Raw genomic sequence first — 16,859 nt, 5'->3', positions numbered from 1 at the left:
GCAGCGCCATTCCCTGCGGCTCCCCGGGGGCTCCCAGGAGGATCAGATTCACCTCAGCGCCCCCTCGTCCCCGCCACACCCACTCGGCCTCTGCAGAGCGAGATGTCGCCCTGTCGCCACAACCTCGTGGGCTCAGATCTACACACTCAGCGTTCCGTGCCCGGCGCGTTTTTCCCGTGTTGCTCCTGAATTCGGCGCGCCTTGGCTGCCCGCCTCGCTGCCCGCGCTCACCTGAGGAGCTGATAACACCATCTAAGGAGACGCGGCCGCCCCGCCTCACCCGCCACGTTCCCGCCCACCCCTCGGCGCGCGCCAGGCTCAGGGCGGGAGCTGCGTGCGTGCGTGCGTGCGTGCGTGCGCGCGGCCGCCTCACACCCTTCTCTTCCCGCCCCGCGACGCCGGCGAGAGGTGGGACTTTTCCCGCGATTGGCTCTGTGGCGGCCTCTCGCGCCCACCTTTGTGCAGCCCCGCAGCCCGTCGAGAGTGGGAGGGGAAACCCCGTGCGAGGGGTGCCGCCATCTTGAATAAGGGGTGATGGGGGCGCAGTGGAGCCAGCGGAGCAGAGCCTGAGGGAGCGCCGGAGCGAGGTGGGGACCCGGCCCGGCCGCTGCTCAGCGCACGCAGAGCGCTCCAGTGCCCGCAGGGCGACCGGGCTGCAGAGCCACGCTGCACGGCGACGCGTTTCCCGAGCTCAGGTAAGGAGGAGCTGGGGACGGGCGGCGCAGTGCACCGGGCCCCGCGGTACTGCTGGGCGGCAGCGCGGCCCTGCCCGGCTCCGCGTCCTCCCGTCTGCGACTCAGCCCGGGCCGCGCTGCCCGGGGCACCGCCACTCAGGGCGCTGCAGGCCGCCGTTCGGCCGGGCGGCGCGGGGCGGAGGGCCGTGGGGCGGTGAGGCGGTGAGACGGGCGGGCCGGAGCGGGGCTGGGCCGCTGTGCGCTGCCGGCCGCCTCCCTCCTGTGTACCGCCATCGCCGGGCGCTGAAGCACGTCGATGTGTGCGAGGGTGTGTGCGGCTCGGTGATTGCTGCAGTGTGCCGCTGTGTGCTGTTATACAATGTGGCTGATTTGCGGTGTTATATCTGCTTGTTCTTATCCCGGCCCGCGCTGTTGTCGTGAACTTCGATAGAAAAACAACTTTCGGGGTGCGGGTGGAGTGAATCTATGCCGCTTCCTATTTGAGGAGGTGATGGAAGCGTTCTGTGCTCGGCTTCCTTTTGTTAAATCTGCTGCTGCCAAAGCGGTGGTTACTTGCTTTCACCTATTTGCATTACATAGCTTTGACTGGAATTGAAATTATGCTGCTTTGTCCTTGCAGTAAAGCCAAGAAAAATGTGTCTGTGTTGGGGTTTCTCTGGAGGCTGGCGTCGCTCTGGAGGTTCCTTGATGAGAACTCTTTTCTTCTGAGTGCTATGTTGCTGTGGTTCTTGTAGGTGTAGAAGGAAGGACACATCTGTGCAGGAGGCTGCGGCTGCCCAGGTCCTAAATCACTTTGGACCTCAAATGTCAGAAATGTAGCTCTCATGGTTACTCTGAGTTGTGGTGTGGGATGTGTGCCTTGGGATCTTTCTGTCATGGTTAGGACTGGGGGCTGCTTGTGCTTGGGCATTGCTTGCAAATGGGAAGGAAATCCCAGTCCTGAGGGGCTTAGGAAATAATTATCATGTAGCCTAAGATGATTTAACAAGGAATTTAGTAGTTTCCTGTAGGGATTTGAGCAAGTCATAAATCTGAGTTGAAGGAAGAAGCTCTTATTTTTTTTCTCTTTTAAGAACTGTAAAAAAAAAAAAAGTGAGTATTTTGAAGGACAGCAGTTTGAAAACAAACCTGTTATACAGGCGGTGCTGGGATTCAGAATGTAAATTGAACTTCTGAAGCTGCTTGCTCGCTCATGTGCATCAAATGGAACCCACGATTGTTTCTCTTTGCTGTATGTTTGTGGAACAAAGGAGGTGGACCTCAGGGTTTCTCTGGGGCTGTTTCCTCCCTCCTCCCCGAGGTAGTGACTCTCAACAGTTGCATGTTGCTCTGATTGATGATGCTGACAGCATTTCTTGTTTTTGTATATATACTGACCCTAAGCTCATCTGAGATCTTGGGAACTTTGCTCTTCTGCCTCTAATGTAGGTGTGTGGTGCAGGTGGGAGTCTTATAGAAAGAGGAGAATGGGGTAAGTGAGGCTGTGTGCATACAGAAGTGAGGTCTGCACCTAAGCGCAGGAAGCTTAGGAAACAAGATGGCAGAGCTTGGTGGAGTAACCTGTTGAAGGGTTTCACCACCACAGTGTGTGCAGCTGGACAGCTGTTGAGGCGAACCAAAAAGTGGTGGTGACATGATACGTTCTTTTTATTTTAAATCAAGAGTGCTTGGACTGTGGGTTCTTCCAAAATCCTAACTCGGACTGAGGCCTAGTAAGTGTATTTAATGTGATCATGAAACAACAGAACAAAAACATTCCTTCAACAACAGCTGAAAGAAGTCCTGCTCAGCTGCAAGCTCACCAGTCTCAGCCCAGCAGCATGCTGGCCTTGTGCATTTGTAGAGAGAATAGGTGGGAATTCTAGTGCGTTTCTAGAGAGAATGTGGGAAATGAGGAGCTGCAGAATGATCTTCAAAAGCAGATCATGAGAGGCTTGCCTGACTGCTAGCTCTGATTGAAGACCACTTCGGCCAGATTTACTGTCTTGTGCTTTATCAGATGCTTTAGCAAAGCCCAATCAGGGGCACTAGAGAGGATGACTCCAGAAGAACTGAGGAATGAGTAAGGAACTGGCCAGCAAGAAGTGATGTTATAAAAGCATGAGCTGCTAGCAGGTTGCTAATGGCACTCCTCCGGGATCAGTCTTATACATTGCGCTTTTTACAGACAAACGTACCAAAAATAATAACTGAGGGGAATCAATGCTGGCTGTTAGGCCATTCTGTTTATGAGGGCTGAGGTGTTCATATGTTTAGGAACATCTGAATGTCCTTGGTGCATGAGGATAATAGAACATCAGTGAAGTTTAGTGGTACCCCATAGCTTGCTATAGACAGCTGACTGGTGGGAGTTTACCACTTCAGTGTATTAATTGATGATAAACTGTTACTGCCCTCCAGTGTCATATGACTTTACAGAAGACCACAAGTGGTGCAATTACAGACTGTGCTTCCAGCTGCCCGCTAAAGGAAGATCTGAGTTACACTGCCCTGCTTTGTGTGCTTGACAAAAGTCTTCATCAGAGAAATAGTATAAGTTGAAACAATTGTCTCCCTGGATTTCCCTCCTTCCTGTCCTCCCTCCCCTATTGTTCTCGGTGTTCAGTGCAAATTGATGCTTAAGAAAGTATGCAGAGAAGAGAAGGAAGGTTATGTGGTGGGAAAGAGCCACCACATACCCATTCACTTTATGTGAGGATTTAGAACTTATTGTAAATAATAGTTACTGATTGCATACAGTTCCACTTGTAACTAATCTTTTTTCCCCACAAATGAAAGTACTAATAGCTCTTAAAGAGTTGCAGTTTCTGAAAGTGATGTGGTGGTATTCTTTTCTATAGAGGTAGGACTGAACTTGACCTCTGAGGTTTCTCTGCTGAAGTACATCTCTAAGGAATGCCCCAAACCACCTGGGTGGCCAGATAAAATACAAATATCTCTGGCTCCAGACTAAGTGAAGTGGTTGTCTGGCTGCATGGTGTGTTTTTAAGGAGAACCTGTAATATTCAGACTGTCCTGAGGCTGAGATATCATCTCTGTGTGGGCTGACCAGGTAATGGTATTCAGCACATGCAGTGATGACAGGTTCCAGTCCCTCCTACTAACATACAGTTTCTTACTTAGCGTAAAGCTGTGAAGATTCTCTGTGCAAACAATACCCATAGGATACCTAATGGGCTGTGTCCCTGTGCTGGGCTAGGAGAAGCTGCATGGGCCTCGTGGCAGCTGGGGTGGGTGTGATATTACCAGTTAGTTCTAGGTGCATTGCTATAAAACTCGTAATAAGAGCAAATTGTCTTATCTCAGTTTATACTGGTAGATGCTGCTAATTGAAACAGGACTTTGGAGAGATGTGAAAATACTGGCATGATGCTTCTTGTTTAGAGGAAGAAATGGCAATGTCACCAGTATCTTGTTAAGGTTGCCTTCTCTTGTAATAAGGAAGCAGAGATGATGTATGGAAAATGGATGACAGTGAAACATATGGTAAAAATTCCTGTCCTAATTGTGACCCAGAAATTAATAGTACAGGTTTTGAAGCTAGCAAAGATCTGTGTACAGTGAAGCATGATTCTCTGGCTAGGTGCCATCCTGAAATAATGCTCTGAGCTCTGGGGAAGCATTACCTCGGCAAAGGGAGCTGGAGTTGTTCTGTGTTGGCAGATTTTCCTGGAAGAAAGATGGCAGGCAGACCACGCTCCCAGACGAAACTACTTCTGCTTTCTGTTACCAGTGAATGTATGGCTGGTTAACTTTGGCATGTTGTATAATGTCAGCTGTGGCTGAAGGTAAGTTATGCAGGCTTGGATGCAACTTCTTCAGTCCTGCAGTTCCTTCTGCTGCCACTCCTGCTCACCAAGGAGGAAAACTGAACTCCTGTATTGGGAGTGTGAGAGGGAACAGAGGGCTGTGAAGGGGTGTAAAACACTATTTTCTACAGATAACTGATTCTATTGACAATACATGAACCCTCTGCAGTAGCATGTAGCTGATATCTTTGTGGTTACTGAGTTCTGTCTGGACTTCCTGCTTTTGTCTATTGTGAATGCTGAGCTTGGAGGTATCTTAAGGCTGAATTCTCAGTGTCTTCTGTGTTGTCATGTTTTTTTTCTTCCTGTACATTGCAGAGCATTTCTGATCCAGCTTTATTTTTAGAACTTGGTTGTCTTACAGCAGGGATTGTTATGTATGTTCATCTAGTGAAATAAAGAAATGGTGTAAAGTTGTGAAAAGTTTGGAATGTCAGTATTAGCAAGGTTCTGTTCTGCTAAGGAGGTTAATATGCTGTTAATAGTTTAATCCTAGAGTTACAGACAGTAAGAACATCATCTCCTTTAATATGTTCATTTTGGCTGTGTGATTTATCTATATTAGCTTAAAGAAAAACAAAAAACTGAGATGTCAATTTAATGCCAAGAAATAATTTGGGATGTTTCAGAATTTTGTCTGTAGCAGACCCTTGGAACAGGCTTTGCACTGATGCATTGCTTTTCTTTCTGTATCTGCTTAACTCAAGGAACTGCTTAAAGCTGGACTCTGTGTCTCCTTGAGCTTTCAATAAACATCTGCCATACGCTGTCAGAACCTCTCCAGGAGCTGTGTCAGACTTGAAAGGTCTGGGCTCATCAGATCAGTGCATTTCTCAGCATTTTTACCAACATCCCGTTTCTTTGAGCTGGGGAAGGGGCTCGCTGGCTCTGGCTGCACACACTGAGCTCTGTGGTCTCTCTCCCCTCAGAGCAGCCTCCTCTCACTAAGAGTGAGGGTGATGTTGTCACAGTGAGACATGGCTTGAAGGTAGTTAGCCCTTCCAACCCGTTTCTTAACAGACTTTGTTACCAAGTGCAGGATGTGGTTTTCTAACTCTTGCTTTGAAGTGGGAACTGATTTTGATGCATATGTTACAAAGCAGTGACAGTTTCTTTCATATCGAAATAGTGCAGTTGCAGACCTCTTTAAGTAAGGAGTGTAATGAAAGTTGGCATAGCTCAGCAAGTAAAAATGGTGTCAAGAAAACAGAACTGTATATTTAGCAGTAAAGACTTTCCAGATTTTATGACACAGCCTGCACAGAGCTCCCAGTCTGTCCGTGCTTTTAATAAAAAGGCTTCCTCACCTTCCAGCAGTGCTCCTTAAAAGCTTAGGCAGTGCAACCTCTTCCTTGTGTACTTCAATACTGTAAGGTCAGGTGTTCAGAAGCACTAAAATGGAATATTTCTGAGTACTGATAGCATTCCTTAGCCAACTGGTACTGGGAGAAGAGAGATGGGCAGCGGGGTTTCCTCAGACAGATCTCAGAGCAGTGTGAGTGGCTCCCTTTTCCCTTCAGAAAACCCATGTAGGTTGGTAGATACCCGTAACAGAGCATGGGGCTGTCATACTAGGTCTGTATTGGTGCTGTCTCTTCAGCTTTGTGTTGTGGCTGTAGAATGTTGTTGTGTTGTTTTTTTTTTAGGGGTGGGAGTAGAAGGGAATATTGCATTTCTGCTTTCATCCCAAAGAATTTGCAAATATATGTTGGCCTATTCAGGTTTTCTTTTTTTTTTTTTTTAATTCACTTCCATATCTCATAATACTCTGCTTTAGCCTTGTCTGCCATCAGGCTGAACCACATGAATGGTAGAAGTAGTGCATTGGGTCAGGAGGTGTAACTGGGGCTGGTGGAGAGGAGGGGCGGGAAGATGCATTTGGATGTTCTGAAGTATACTTCTGCAGTAACTCCTATGCATTACAATCTCAAACGTAGTTACTTGTCTTTCTTTGCCAGTGTTGGAAACAACCAGTGCTTGTACTGAAGCTGACACTGTAGCTCTGGAGCTGTTCACTTGTAGGAGTTGGGCTGAAGTTGTTGTTTTGCTGGGTAGCAGCTTGGGGCGGCACATCTGAAACCAGGAATGTGAGCTGTGCTGCAGTGCAGTGCTGGAAAGCAGTGAGCAGCTGTGCCAGAGTGGGGCCTGGGGCTGACAGAGGTGTGGGGCAGCCGTGTGCCATTTCCTCTGCAGCTGTGGAAAAACTTGATGTAAAACCTTGATTGAAATGAGTTCTTAGAACCATGCAGCACCTAGTTTAGAATCTTGTTTTTGCCAACATGGACAAGAATGAAAAAAAAGTTTGTTTTTTGTTTACTATATTGCATTAAAATTGGATTGATGAAACACTGTGTGTGTCTGTATAGGACTTAATGGAGGTACTTGCTTACTGCTTGGACTAGAAGGCCTCTAGAATTCCTGTATCTTGAGGAAAGCATGATGGAAACGTGCAGATCCACAGCTGGCATGTGGTAAATGTTTCTCACCTTCCCCTTGGAGCTGTTCTCCTCCAAGGTCTAGATATGAGTGTTTGCTTTAAACCTCTGCTGTGTGAAGCAGTGGCTGTCAGCTTGTGCCCTGTGAGCGAGGTTTGTAGTCAGTCATCTTAAGACAACAATTCACAGCTATGGATTAACGTTGGCTGAGGAAACATTTGCTTTTCAAAAAGGTTCAGGCTGGTGAGTTTCCTTGTTTTCATTTCTTTGCTGCTGTGGTTTGCCATGTGGATGACACATGGCTGCATGGAGCTACCTTCCTAGGCTGAGGCCATGTTGTCTGTTAAGAGTGCTGTTCTGCTAATGGCTGGCTATCTGCCGTGCAGGAGCAGGAAAGGAAATGGTGAATTCCTAATAGAAACTTCCTATTTGCTTAAATGATGGCACTTACATCTTGGTTAAATGTCTGGGACAAAAGCAGTCATTTTGCTTCAGGATGACAAAAATAATAAATCTGAACAGTGTAGACTTGTAATCCTGCTTATGTGGTATAGTAGTGATAAGTAGTTTACGCAGCTGAGGCCACTTCTAATTCCTCCTACATGTAGGAAAACTCTGCAATGTTGAAAGCATTTATCCCAAACAAATTCTAACACTATCATTTAAATCCTCTATAGAGCAAAGGTTAGTGAATAAATCTTATAAGATCAGTGAGCTGTACTGTTTGGAACAAAGAAATCAAAAAGTTGCTGAGCTTTGGGGTGATCGTGCTCTGCTGGCAGAGCCACAGATTTGATGACTGATTTCCTGAGTGCCTCTTCTCTGACTTGGGCTCCTCCACTGATGTGGACATGCAGAAGTCCAGGCTGCAGTTAATGCTGCTGCAGCATTCCTGTGCTGTATTAAGTAATTCTTAACTGTTTAATGCAAACTGTGCTGCTTTCTGCGTTTCTGTTGCAAGTCCCAAAAGTGTGAGGTCATCATTCCAAACCACTGGTTTTATTAAACCTCTTCAGATAACTTTTTTTTTTTTGGAGTCAGACTTTATTTTCAGCTCCCATCAGCTATTGGGCGACTGAGTGCTGGTCTGCTTGGTGACCATTGAAATCAAGAACCTGTTGGAGTCTTCGATAGCTTAAAGGTTTTCTTGATGACACTGAATGAGTGTCAGTACTGAAAACATATTTCAACTCTGGGACTTCAGAGCAAATGGTATGGGAGTTCTGCTGAATGCTGGGAAGTGCAAAAACACTTCAACTGTGAATGAGAAGATGGTTGGGGGAGGGAGAGGAGGAGTAAAGGTCTTTTTTTTTTTTTTTTTTTCTTGGCTTATGTGGGCTCAGATGGCTGAAATGGGTTCTGTTCAAATAAGTAGCAGTTCTGATATGTTCTGCTTTGTTTTTGTTTGTTTTTTAGTGCCACAATGGCAACTGCACCTTACAACTACTCCTACATCTTTAAGTACATCATTATTGGTAAGTACTGAGATACCATGTTTATGCCAATATCTGTGTGTAACAGCGTGCCTCCAAACTACTGTTGATTCCTGTTGCAGGTTACTTACGGTATGGCACTAGCTCTTTGAGTAGTTCCTCATCCCACCTCAGTCCCTCATAGATCACCATGTTTGCCTAAAGCTTTAGCAGCTGATAAAAATGAATGCAGATGCTTTGTGTGCTGCTGTGACTGCTGCCAGGTGGGCTGGGAATGAGGCTGGTTGCTTATCCTTATTTTTGATAGACTCACAAGTAATGCAGCAGGAGGGCGAGCACTCAGTGCGGTGTGCTTCAGTTTCTTGCAGGTCAGCTTATTTTGACCTTGTGAAACAAGTGTAAAGTCAGTAATGCAGTTATCATCATTTGTGTATTTTCTGCTCCACCCTTGCTTGCAGCTCTGTACCTGTAACCAAAATTACAGTGTGGCTGTAATGCTGATAAATCTTGAAGGCTGTAGCCAGGTGTAGGAAGTTAGGAAGTTGCGTGTTAGACCTGAGAAAGGAATGGCTGCCTGTCCCTGTATGTGTGTTGTGTGGGATGAACAGAATGTGCTTGTTGTGATGCTTTGGTGTCTGCCTTAACTGCTCTTTCTGTAACAGGGGACATGGGTGTAGGAAAGTCCTGTTTGCTTCACCAATTCACAGAAAAGAAATGTGAGTATTTCAACACAGTGTTCATTGAAACTGGTGTACTTCATCTCTCTTTCCTGCCTTTCTGCTTCTGTCATAGGTGAGCTTGATGTGTATCCTAACATGGGTAGGTTTGTACTGTGCTTGGTCAGGCTTCTGTTTTGACATCTGCTGTTACAGAAACAAAATGCTGATGTGGTAATAGCAAGAGTGATGTCAGTTCTATCTGAGAGTGGGAAGAATATGTGCATTTCTACAGCTTTTCTAGGGAATTGTGATATGAAGTAGCGAGATTAATTGTCTGAAGTTTGCATGTATTTAATATTGGTATGGCTTAAACACAGTAGTTATAAAAAAAAAATAAGTACTTAAAAGGGGTGGGGGGGATTCACTTTTCATAGACTGCAGATTTAAGCATTGTCATTCTCTGTAGCTGCTGTGACTCATGGCACTAGGACTGCTCCTGCGTGATGGTGTTCAAGGCTTTCAGCATTCCGTCTCAACTGTAATATTTCTCCATGTATGCTATCATAGCTAATTAAGAATTAGCTTCAGCTCTTTCTACTAATGTGCATTGTACTGGAGTTTGCAGTGGCTGTTATGAACTCCTGTGACTTCCCATGTAGCTCACGCTCAATGGACACGTCTGTAGTTATTTGTTAGTACAAAGTTAGTCTTTATCTTGCACTACTCTGTGCAATAACTCTGTGCACGCTGCAGATTAAATGTTCCTGTTTTGTAGTAGGAAGTGAATTTTTAACTGCTGCTTTGAATCCAAACCCCAGATAACCCACTTGTTTACGTGCTACTTTGCATATGGTTCCATTTATGAACAGGCAGTGACTTGTTCTTACAGTGTGTTGAGCAGAAGGGGTGCAGTCAAACAAGCTGATTTGTAAAACATTTCTGCTATGGGACTCTAGAATAAAGGTGGTATTCAACCTTTCTCTATTTTCTTGACTGCTCGTAAAGATGAGCATCTTAAGATGGATTTATTGTAATCAATCAGGTGCCTTTTAGTATTTGATTTGCTGTATGAAAACTTCATGAAATTCACTTTTCTTGGATGGTCACGGGCTTTGCTCAGTCTGAACCAACTTGAATATTTGTTTCTCAACTGTTTCAGACTTTTAACCCTATCTTGGTAATTCTCTAAAGCTTCTGTATCCTACTGCATTAAAATAGTTAACAATTTCTGCAAGGACAGGGCTGAGGATCAGCTGACTCAATACTTTCTGATATGCACGGTGTCGGTTATAAATGCACTGGGGAAGACAAGGAATCTTGTTATTCTTAAAACAGCAGTTCAGGAAATAATTAAGTGATACAGTTCAATTACTGTACTGTAAAAAAGGCCTTCTTAGGGAAGGAAGATCTGTTCAGGATGTCAGGAAGGCGATGGTAGTAAGATCTCTGAGGCAAGGACACTCTGCACTACAAAGATCTGATCTTCTCTCTTATTTTTCATGACAGTTATGGCGGACTGTCCCCACACAATTGGTGTTGAATTTGGCACAAGAATAATTGAAGTTAGCGGCCAAAAAATTAAACTACAGATCTGGGATACAGCAGGACAAGAGAGATTCAGGGCTGTCACACGAAGCTATTACAGAGGAGCAGCAGGAGCTCTCATGGTCTATGACATTACCAGGTAAGGTGCTGCTGGCTGTCCCTATCGTCACTGTGTTCTCTGGAAGCTCTTTGGGTACTGCAGCCTTCTATATGCTGCTCTGCCCCCTTGACTTCACCAGAAGACTCAGTGTCATGTTGTGTGAAGGTTACCACCATTCTTTTCCTGAATACTTGAAGTGCTTAAGAGCTGAAAATGAAATGTAGGGAACTGAGTGCTTTTCTTGGAAGATGTCACTGGTGATAAACCAAAGGATACTGCTATTTCAGATCTTGGCTGTTGTGTTGAAGTTGGCTAGAAAATTGGCTTTGCCCTTAGAACTTGCCTGCAGTACACGAGCTTTTCACTTGCTAGTGATGGAGGGAGGCAGTGAATGCTGCTGCTTACCTAGCGACAATATTCTGAGTAGGCATAGGACAAAATATTGCTTCTATTGCAGCTGGCTGTGCAAATGTGTTTAATGTATGTGTGAGAGAATTGGAGGAGTAGCCCATGAAGAGGCCCGGAAGTGAAACTTCTCCAATGGAAGGAGATGGCACAGAAGCTACTCTGTTCTACATTTGCAAATGAAAATTAAAGATGCTTCTGGGAGAACAATTAATCAGATGTGCAACACTTCTGCCTTCCTGTATCTCCCACCGCATCTCCCATTGAGGCTGTTCTTGATGTTCTTTGTGCACTTCTTATCTTTTGTATACATAAATGTATCACCTGTTTGCTTAAATACAAAAGCAAATGATGTGATGTGCTATTTGTTGCCAAGGTTCTGTACAGAGCTGTACTGCTGTATCCAGCTCCCTAACAGTATCTGACAGGAAATCCTTTAATGTGTTTTATATAACACAATATGAGCGTTGTCCTTGTGGAGACAGTAATACCACCACGGACTGAAGTGTGAATTGCTCTGTCCTTCCACCTTGTTTGTGTTGCTCTGTGGTTTGAAAGTTAGTTTGTTGAAGTCTTGGTGCGTGTCCAAACAAGATGCTGCTGCTCCCTATTCCTTGAACAGGGCAGAGGAACAGGTACGATGTGTTAATGTGCTTAATGGATGCTAACTATGCTGATGGCACTTAAATAGTTAAAAAATATTGTAGCTAAAACCTGTACTCACTTGATTCTTTGCAGAAGAAGTACGTATAATCACTTAAGCAGCTGGCTGACAGATGCAAGGAATCTCACCAATCCAAATACTGTAAGTTGGACTCTATTTAGCATGAAAGCAAGATTGCTTTTCTCAGAGCAAGAGATGGAAGGCTTAGGCCAAAGCATCTGCGGTGATAGCAGTGTTCTTTAAAAGGAACTGCCTCTGTTTCTCAACTACTTAGCACAGAATGCCCTCACTCTCCAGCGGATCAGTAGCTCTTCCCTTACTGCAGTTGGTGCAGAAATGTAGGTTTTTGTGCAGGAGAACAATGGCTTATTTCAAAAATCTTACTGTGCTTTACTTCTTGTGGGCCTTTTTCCAGCTGTTGGAGACCAAAATTATGGTAACCTCTGAAAAGAGCTTAACTTCTCTTAGTACTGCTTAGTGCCTTGTGGTGGTAATGAGGTGAATTGGAATGCAGACTGAGTCTTGAGCAGAAGCTGTCCTGGTCTTTGGAGGAGTAGGAAGGAGGGCTGTTCTGCATCTTTCTGGCTAAACAACAAATCTGTTGTCCTTCAGTCGTCTTGTGAATGACTCTGAAATGCTTTAGAACCAGGCTTTTGGGAAGACTCCCTACTGCAGTGAAGGAGAACTTGTAAAGATTCTGGTTGGATTAGCAGATGACCAAACATAAGATGTACAACTTTCAGGACTGACGAGTAGGACTGTTACTCTCTAGGACCTCATCTCATGAGAACGGCTTAAAGAATTTGAAGATAGCAGCTGTTCCTGACCATAGAGGGGCACTGCTAGAGCAGCACTGCCCTGAACATACATCAGTTCTGCAGTTACGCTTTTTCAAATACTTCCTTTTTATTTTTCATCTTTTATAGTAAAGAGGGTAGTAGTGATAAAGCTAATGAGCTTTTTCTCAGGCTGATTTTCTTTCTTCTGAACTAGGTGATAATCCTCATAGGAAATAAAGCAGATCTGGAAGCACAGAGAGATGTTACATATGAAGAAGCCAAACAATTTGCTGAAGAAAATGGTGTGTTTTTCTTTTTCCTCTTGAGCCATTGTTTCCTATGTGATAGTGATATTAAAGTGAGCTCTCACCCAACAACTTACAAAGTTACGTTGTTATATGTACGAACTCCTGTGGTGCCTCAGCCTGTACTAACTCCATCTTTGGAAATCAGTTTGTGTATTGATGATGCCCCAACTTTGTCATAAAATATCATGGAGTACTAAAGTAGCCTTTTGTACATAACTGAATGCCACAATGTGACTATTTGGGACTATATTAAGCATATTATGCATTGACTGACAGTTAAATTTCTGTTTCTAAACAGGTTTATTGTTCCTTGAAGCAAGTGCAAAAACGTAAGTTACTTCTTCCTAGAGTAATGTGTCAGATCTTATGTTTAAAAAGAATGTATTGGTTATGGGTAAATACAGCCACAAGGTTCAAGTGTAATACTGTTTTACTAGCAAAAAAAAAAAAATCAGTTTGTTTTAGCTAGAGCTTGTTTCAGCCTCAGATGGATGAGCATGTGTGGCTAGTGGTGGTTCCCAAGGAGCCATGACTTCCCTCAGATGTTTCGAGCTCTCTGAGGTAGTGCTCGGTTCTTAATCTCACAAAGAATCGGGTACAACGTTTGCCTGTTCAGCCTGTGTTGCTTTGCTGAAGTATAACCTAAGTAACTCCTGCTGCTCTTCTTGTAGTGGAGAGAATGTTGAGGATGCATTCCTGGAGGCTGCCAAGAAAATCTACCAGAATATCCAAGATGGAAGCCTGGATCTGAATGCTGCAGAGTCGGGTGTACAGCACAAACCATCAGCTCCGCAGGGGGGGCGGCTAACCAGCGAACCCCAGCCCCAGAGAGAAGGCTGTGGCTGCTAGTGACCTCTTTCATGGCTTCATTTCTGACCTTTCACCTCTGTCTGTTGGGAGCAGTGCTTTTGATTGCTTCCCTGTCTTCTGTACATCTTATTGGGTTTAATTAAAACTGAAACAAGTTTAACACAGTACTAAACTGCTAAACAACTTTAGATGTAATCAGGTTATCAAAGGCGAGTAGAGTAATAAAACCTCTCCTGCATGGTGAATCTAGAAGTTTTTTTTTCCTTGATTGTCCTTGTGATAGTGTCACAGATACATAATTTAAACTGAGCACTGATGCTGGACTCATGATTTTACACTTTTGCAGGGCTTTGTCTTGTATGGTTTAATTTTATGGTTCTTCAGCCTTTCTTCCCCACCTCTTAACTGTGTAGAGCTGTCCATAGTAAAGGATAAGTTTTGTTTTGTTTTTTTTTTTTTGCTGTGAAATGACTTCTGATGGTAGAAAGGGGCTCCGTACCAATGTGCTTTGTTGAAAGAATTCCCCATGGTGTGCATGTTGGGGGCAGGGGGGGCTGGCACAGGAGTGTACAACTTGCACAGGGAAACAAACATTCATTCTTGTGCTCATAGCTTTACATCATTTTTTGCCACTTTTATCCATTTGCTAACAGAACGTAAATATGTATAAAATTTGAAGGAACTGAGCTAACAGTTAAATACATCCTGTGTATATGATTTTAATGAAGAAAATGATTACTGGCATTAGAACAGTATGTAAGAAAATATCAGTTTGTACAGTATGACCTGTATGTGACCACATCGCCCATCAGTACAGACATAGGTGTAACTGCAGTTCACTAACAGCAGCTTAACTCCTTGGTGTTGACAGTGGACATTGTGCTGGGGGCACTCGAATCCCAGTGCTGAAATTAACACTAGTGGAATCTGTCCTTCATCTTTGCACTGTGGTATATCTATGCCATGTTATTAATCCCGTTCTGTGCAATCAGCAGTGTGCTAACCTGCTTTTTTTCTTCTGTAAGCATTTCGCATTATTGGGCTTCATTACCTGCCTTGCTTTGTATACCAAGGCTGGTTCTCTTGCACATCTTACGCTTTTATACCTTTAACTTTTTGAATGGTCAGATACTGAACTGGACAGTCAAACAACTTGTGTTCTTTAGGGAGTCGTAGCTACTGTTGTATTTTAACACTACAGCTGAGGGCTTCTTTGAGGGCGGGTTTCTTCTTGGAGAGTACCACCCTCCTGTGTAGCACATGTGCTACTTCTGAAAAGGGGAGATAGCAAAACCCATGTGTGTACATGACAACTATGTGTGGGGTTTATTGTGTTGTCAGGACTAGAACGTGTCACTATATGCAGCACTGGATGTCACATATAGCTTCATTTAAGAATACATTGAATACAGTTTCAAAAAGGAAAGGGTAAGTGTTTAACCACTATCAGATGTCCAACTTCTAGTCTTACTGCAGTGTTTAAAATACAAAGTAGTCTTAAATACCTTCTCTAGACACTAAAACTATAAACTGTTCAGACATGTAAGTCAACAGTGGTACCAGAGTATTGTACAGTCAATGTTAAATAAAAGCCAAAAAAAACTGGAATGTGCAGACAATAGGATTTGGGTAACTCGTTTGTGCGCTGTCCCTTTGTTTTGTCTGGTTAGTTTTTTTTAACTAGTACTCTTTAGTAGGTGGTATGTTTGAGCTCTACAGCTGATGCGTCCTGCTTAAACCAAGGTTGTACCACAGCGGGGTTTGCCCAGGGACCAGGACCTGCTGCTGCCATGAAGTTTGGAAGTAAATGTTCTAATGACTACAGCTTGTTGAGGTGCAATACCTGTATTCCCAGAATAAGTTACAGTAGGCCTTATTGTTTCTGTCACAGAAAGGATTTGTTTGGACTGCTGTACTCCTCATTTGATGTAACAATGCTATTAATCTAAATATTTGTAAATAAAGTACCTGTATCTAGATAAACTGCAGTGCCTTGTGTTTCTTCCTCTGGCCTTCTCTACTCGTGCTGTGACTTATTATGGCTGCAGTTCTTCAATCCTGCCTTCCTGGGCTATTTTCTACCTGCCACATTGCACTGGCTTGCAAATGCTGCTGTGTAGGCGCTTCTGCTTGCCTGCAGTCAGGGCTTTGGGTGCTGAGGAAAGCTGTTAGGAAGTTATGCAAGATTCCCTTCTAGTGGGGGCAGTTGTGCTTTAACTGCTTATGTTAACTTTTAAGAGGGGCCTTAGGGGTAAAATGTGATTGATAGACCGCTTGTGCTTTTCTACTACCCTGAAGCCTTCCTAAGGCTACAACAGGCCTGTGGGAAGTGGGGAGCATGAATATTGCTGCCAAAGGTGCCAGGTGATGATGATCATGTAGATGAGAGGGCAAGGCGGAAAAGCACTGAAATCTGCCTCCAGTAAAAGGGAGAGAAGCTCTGGAAATCACTGTGTCCCCTCTGGCTGTACAGGCCTGCTCCAGAAGGGCTAAGAACAAGGTACTTAAAAGCCTGCTTCGCGTAAAGGTGGAGGAATGTCCTGTATTTCATACTGCCTTCCTGCTGCTCCTCACTTACAAAGCACTGTGTTTTTTGTAAGCTTGTTGCAAAAGGCCATACAAAATGATACAGGTAAGGCTTCAGAGATAATGCAGCAATGCTTACCCCCAGCACCAGTAACTGCTACAGTGTGAATATCAGTGCAACAAATGTTACATAGGAGCTGCTTGGAGCTCGCTCCCATTGCTACCTTTAAGATTGCACTGGTAGCAGTGCATGGGCAGTACAGGGTGCATATTAGAAACAATACTTGGGGAGAAGAAAGTAAGGATGAAGGTAAGCTGTAGTCACAAACTTATTTTAAGAAAGTATTCAAAAATAGTTTTATTTAACATTCATGCATTTGAAAACGTGACAACTCAAAATGTAAACTCAGAAATACCCACACTTCAATGAGAACAGTAGTTTTAGACACTCCTAAATCCATATTTGTTTGGAATAACGTATATACAGAAAAATCCCTTACTTCGTCATACAGAAACTTCACAGTACTGAGCTGTTATTGCTGGTAAATACCTTTTTAGCAAAGGCTTGTAGAGCAGTGAGGTAGAAGGCTTCAGCAGTGGAAGATGATGGCACGGTCTCAGGGAGCACAAGAGCACGTGCAGGTCAGCTGCTGGCTAAAAGAGAGTGACATGAGTGATTGGTTAGTGTGCA

At 44.2% G+C, this 16,859-nt stretch overlaps 2 protein-coding genes across 4 annotated transcripts in view; one reads left to right on the top strand and one right to left on the bottom strand.

Moving 5' to 3' along the window:
- The first annotated feature begins 454 nt into the window (after positions 1-454).
- On the top strand, positions 455-15,625 carry RAB14 (RAB14, member RAS oncogene family). 2 transcript variants are annotated; one of them, XM_085239090.1, is made up of 8 exons: positions 455-695; positions 8,356-8,414; positions 9,035-9,088; positions 10,538-10,715; positions 11,820-11,886; positions 12,739-12,826; positions 13,131-13,161; positions 13,504-15,625. In XM_085239090.1, exons 2-8 carry the CDS (start codon positions 8,363-8,365, stop codon positions 13,679-13,681), a joined length of 648 nt encoding a protein of 215 aa, XP_085095216.1. In that variant the 5' UTR covers positions 455-695; positions 8,356-8,362; the 3' UTR covers positions 13,682-15,625. The 2 variants fall into 2 exon arrangements, with proteins under 2 accessions (XP_085095216.1, XP_085095217.1); XM_085239091.1 differs by lacking the exons at positions 455-695; positions 8,356-8,414; positions 9,035-9,088 and adding an exon at positions 9,517-9,584.
- The window catches only part of CNTRL (centriolin), a 33,259-nt gene continuing 30,478 nt past the window's right edge, over positions 14,079-16,859 (bottom strand). For both annotated transcript variants that reach the window (XM_031556239.2, XM_085239089.1), the window contains one exon: positions 14,079-16,822. The gene's annotated coding sequence lies outside the window, so the exon portion shown is untranslated. The remainder of the gene's footprint in view (positions 16,823-16,859) is intronic.

Source organism: Meleagris gallopavo, chromosome 19, assembly GCF_905368555.1.
Source record: "Meleagris gallopavo chromosome 19, MGAL_WU_HG_1.1, whole genome shotgun sequence".
NCBI classification, from domain to species: domain Eukaryota; kingdom Metazoa; phylum Chordata; class Aves; order Galliformes; family Phasianidae; genus Meleagris; species Meleagris gallopavo.
Note: the sequence above shows the minus strand (reverse complement) of the source record. Positions and strands in the feature narration are given on the sequence as shown.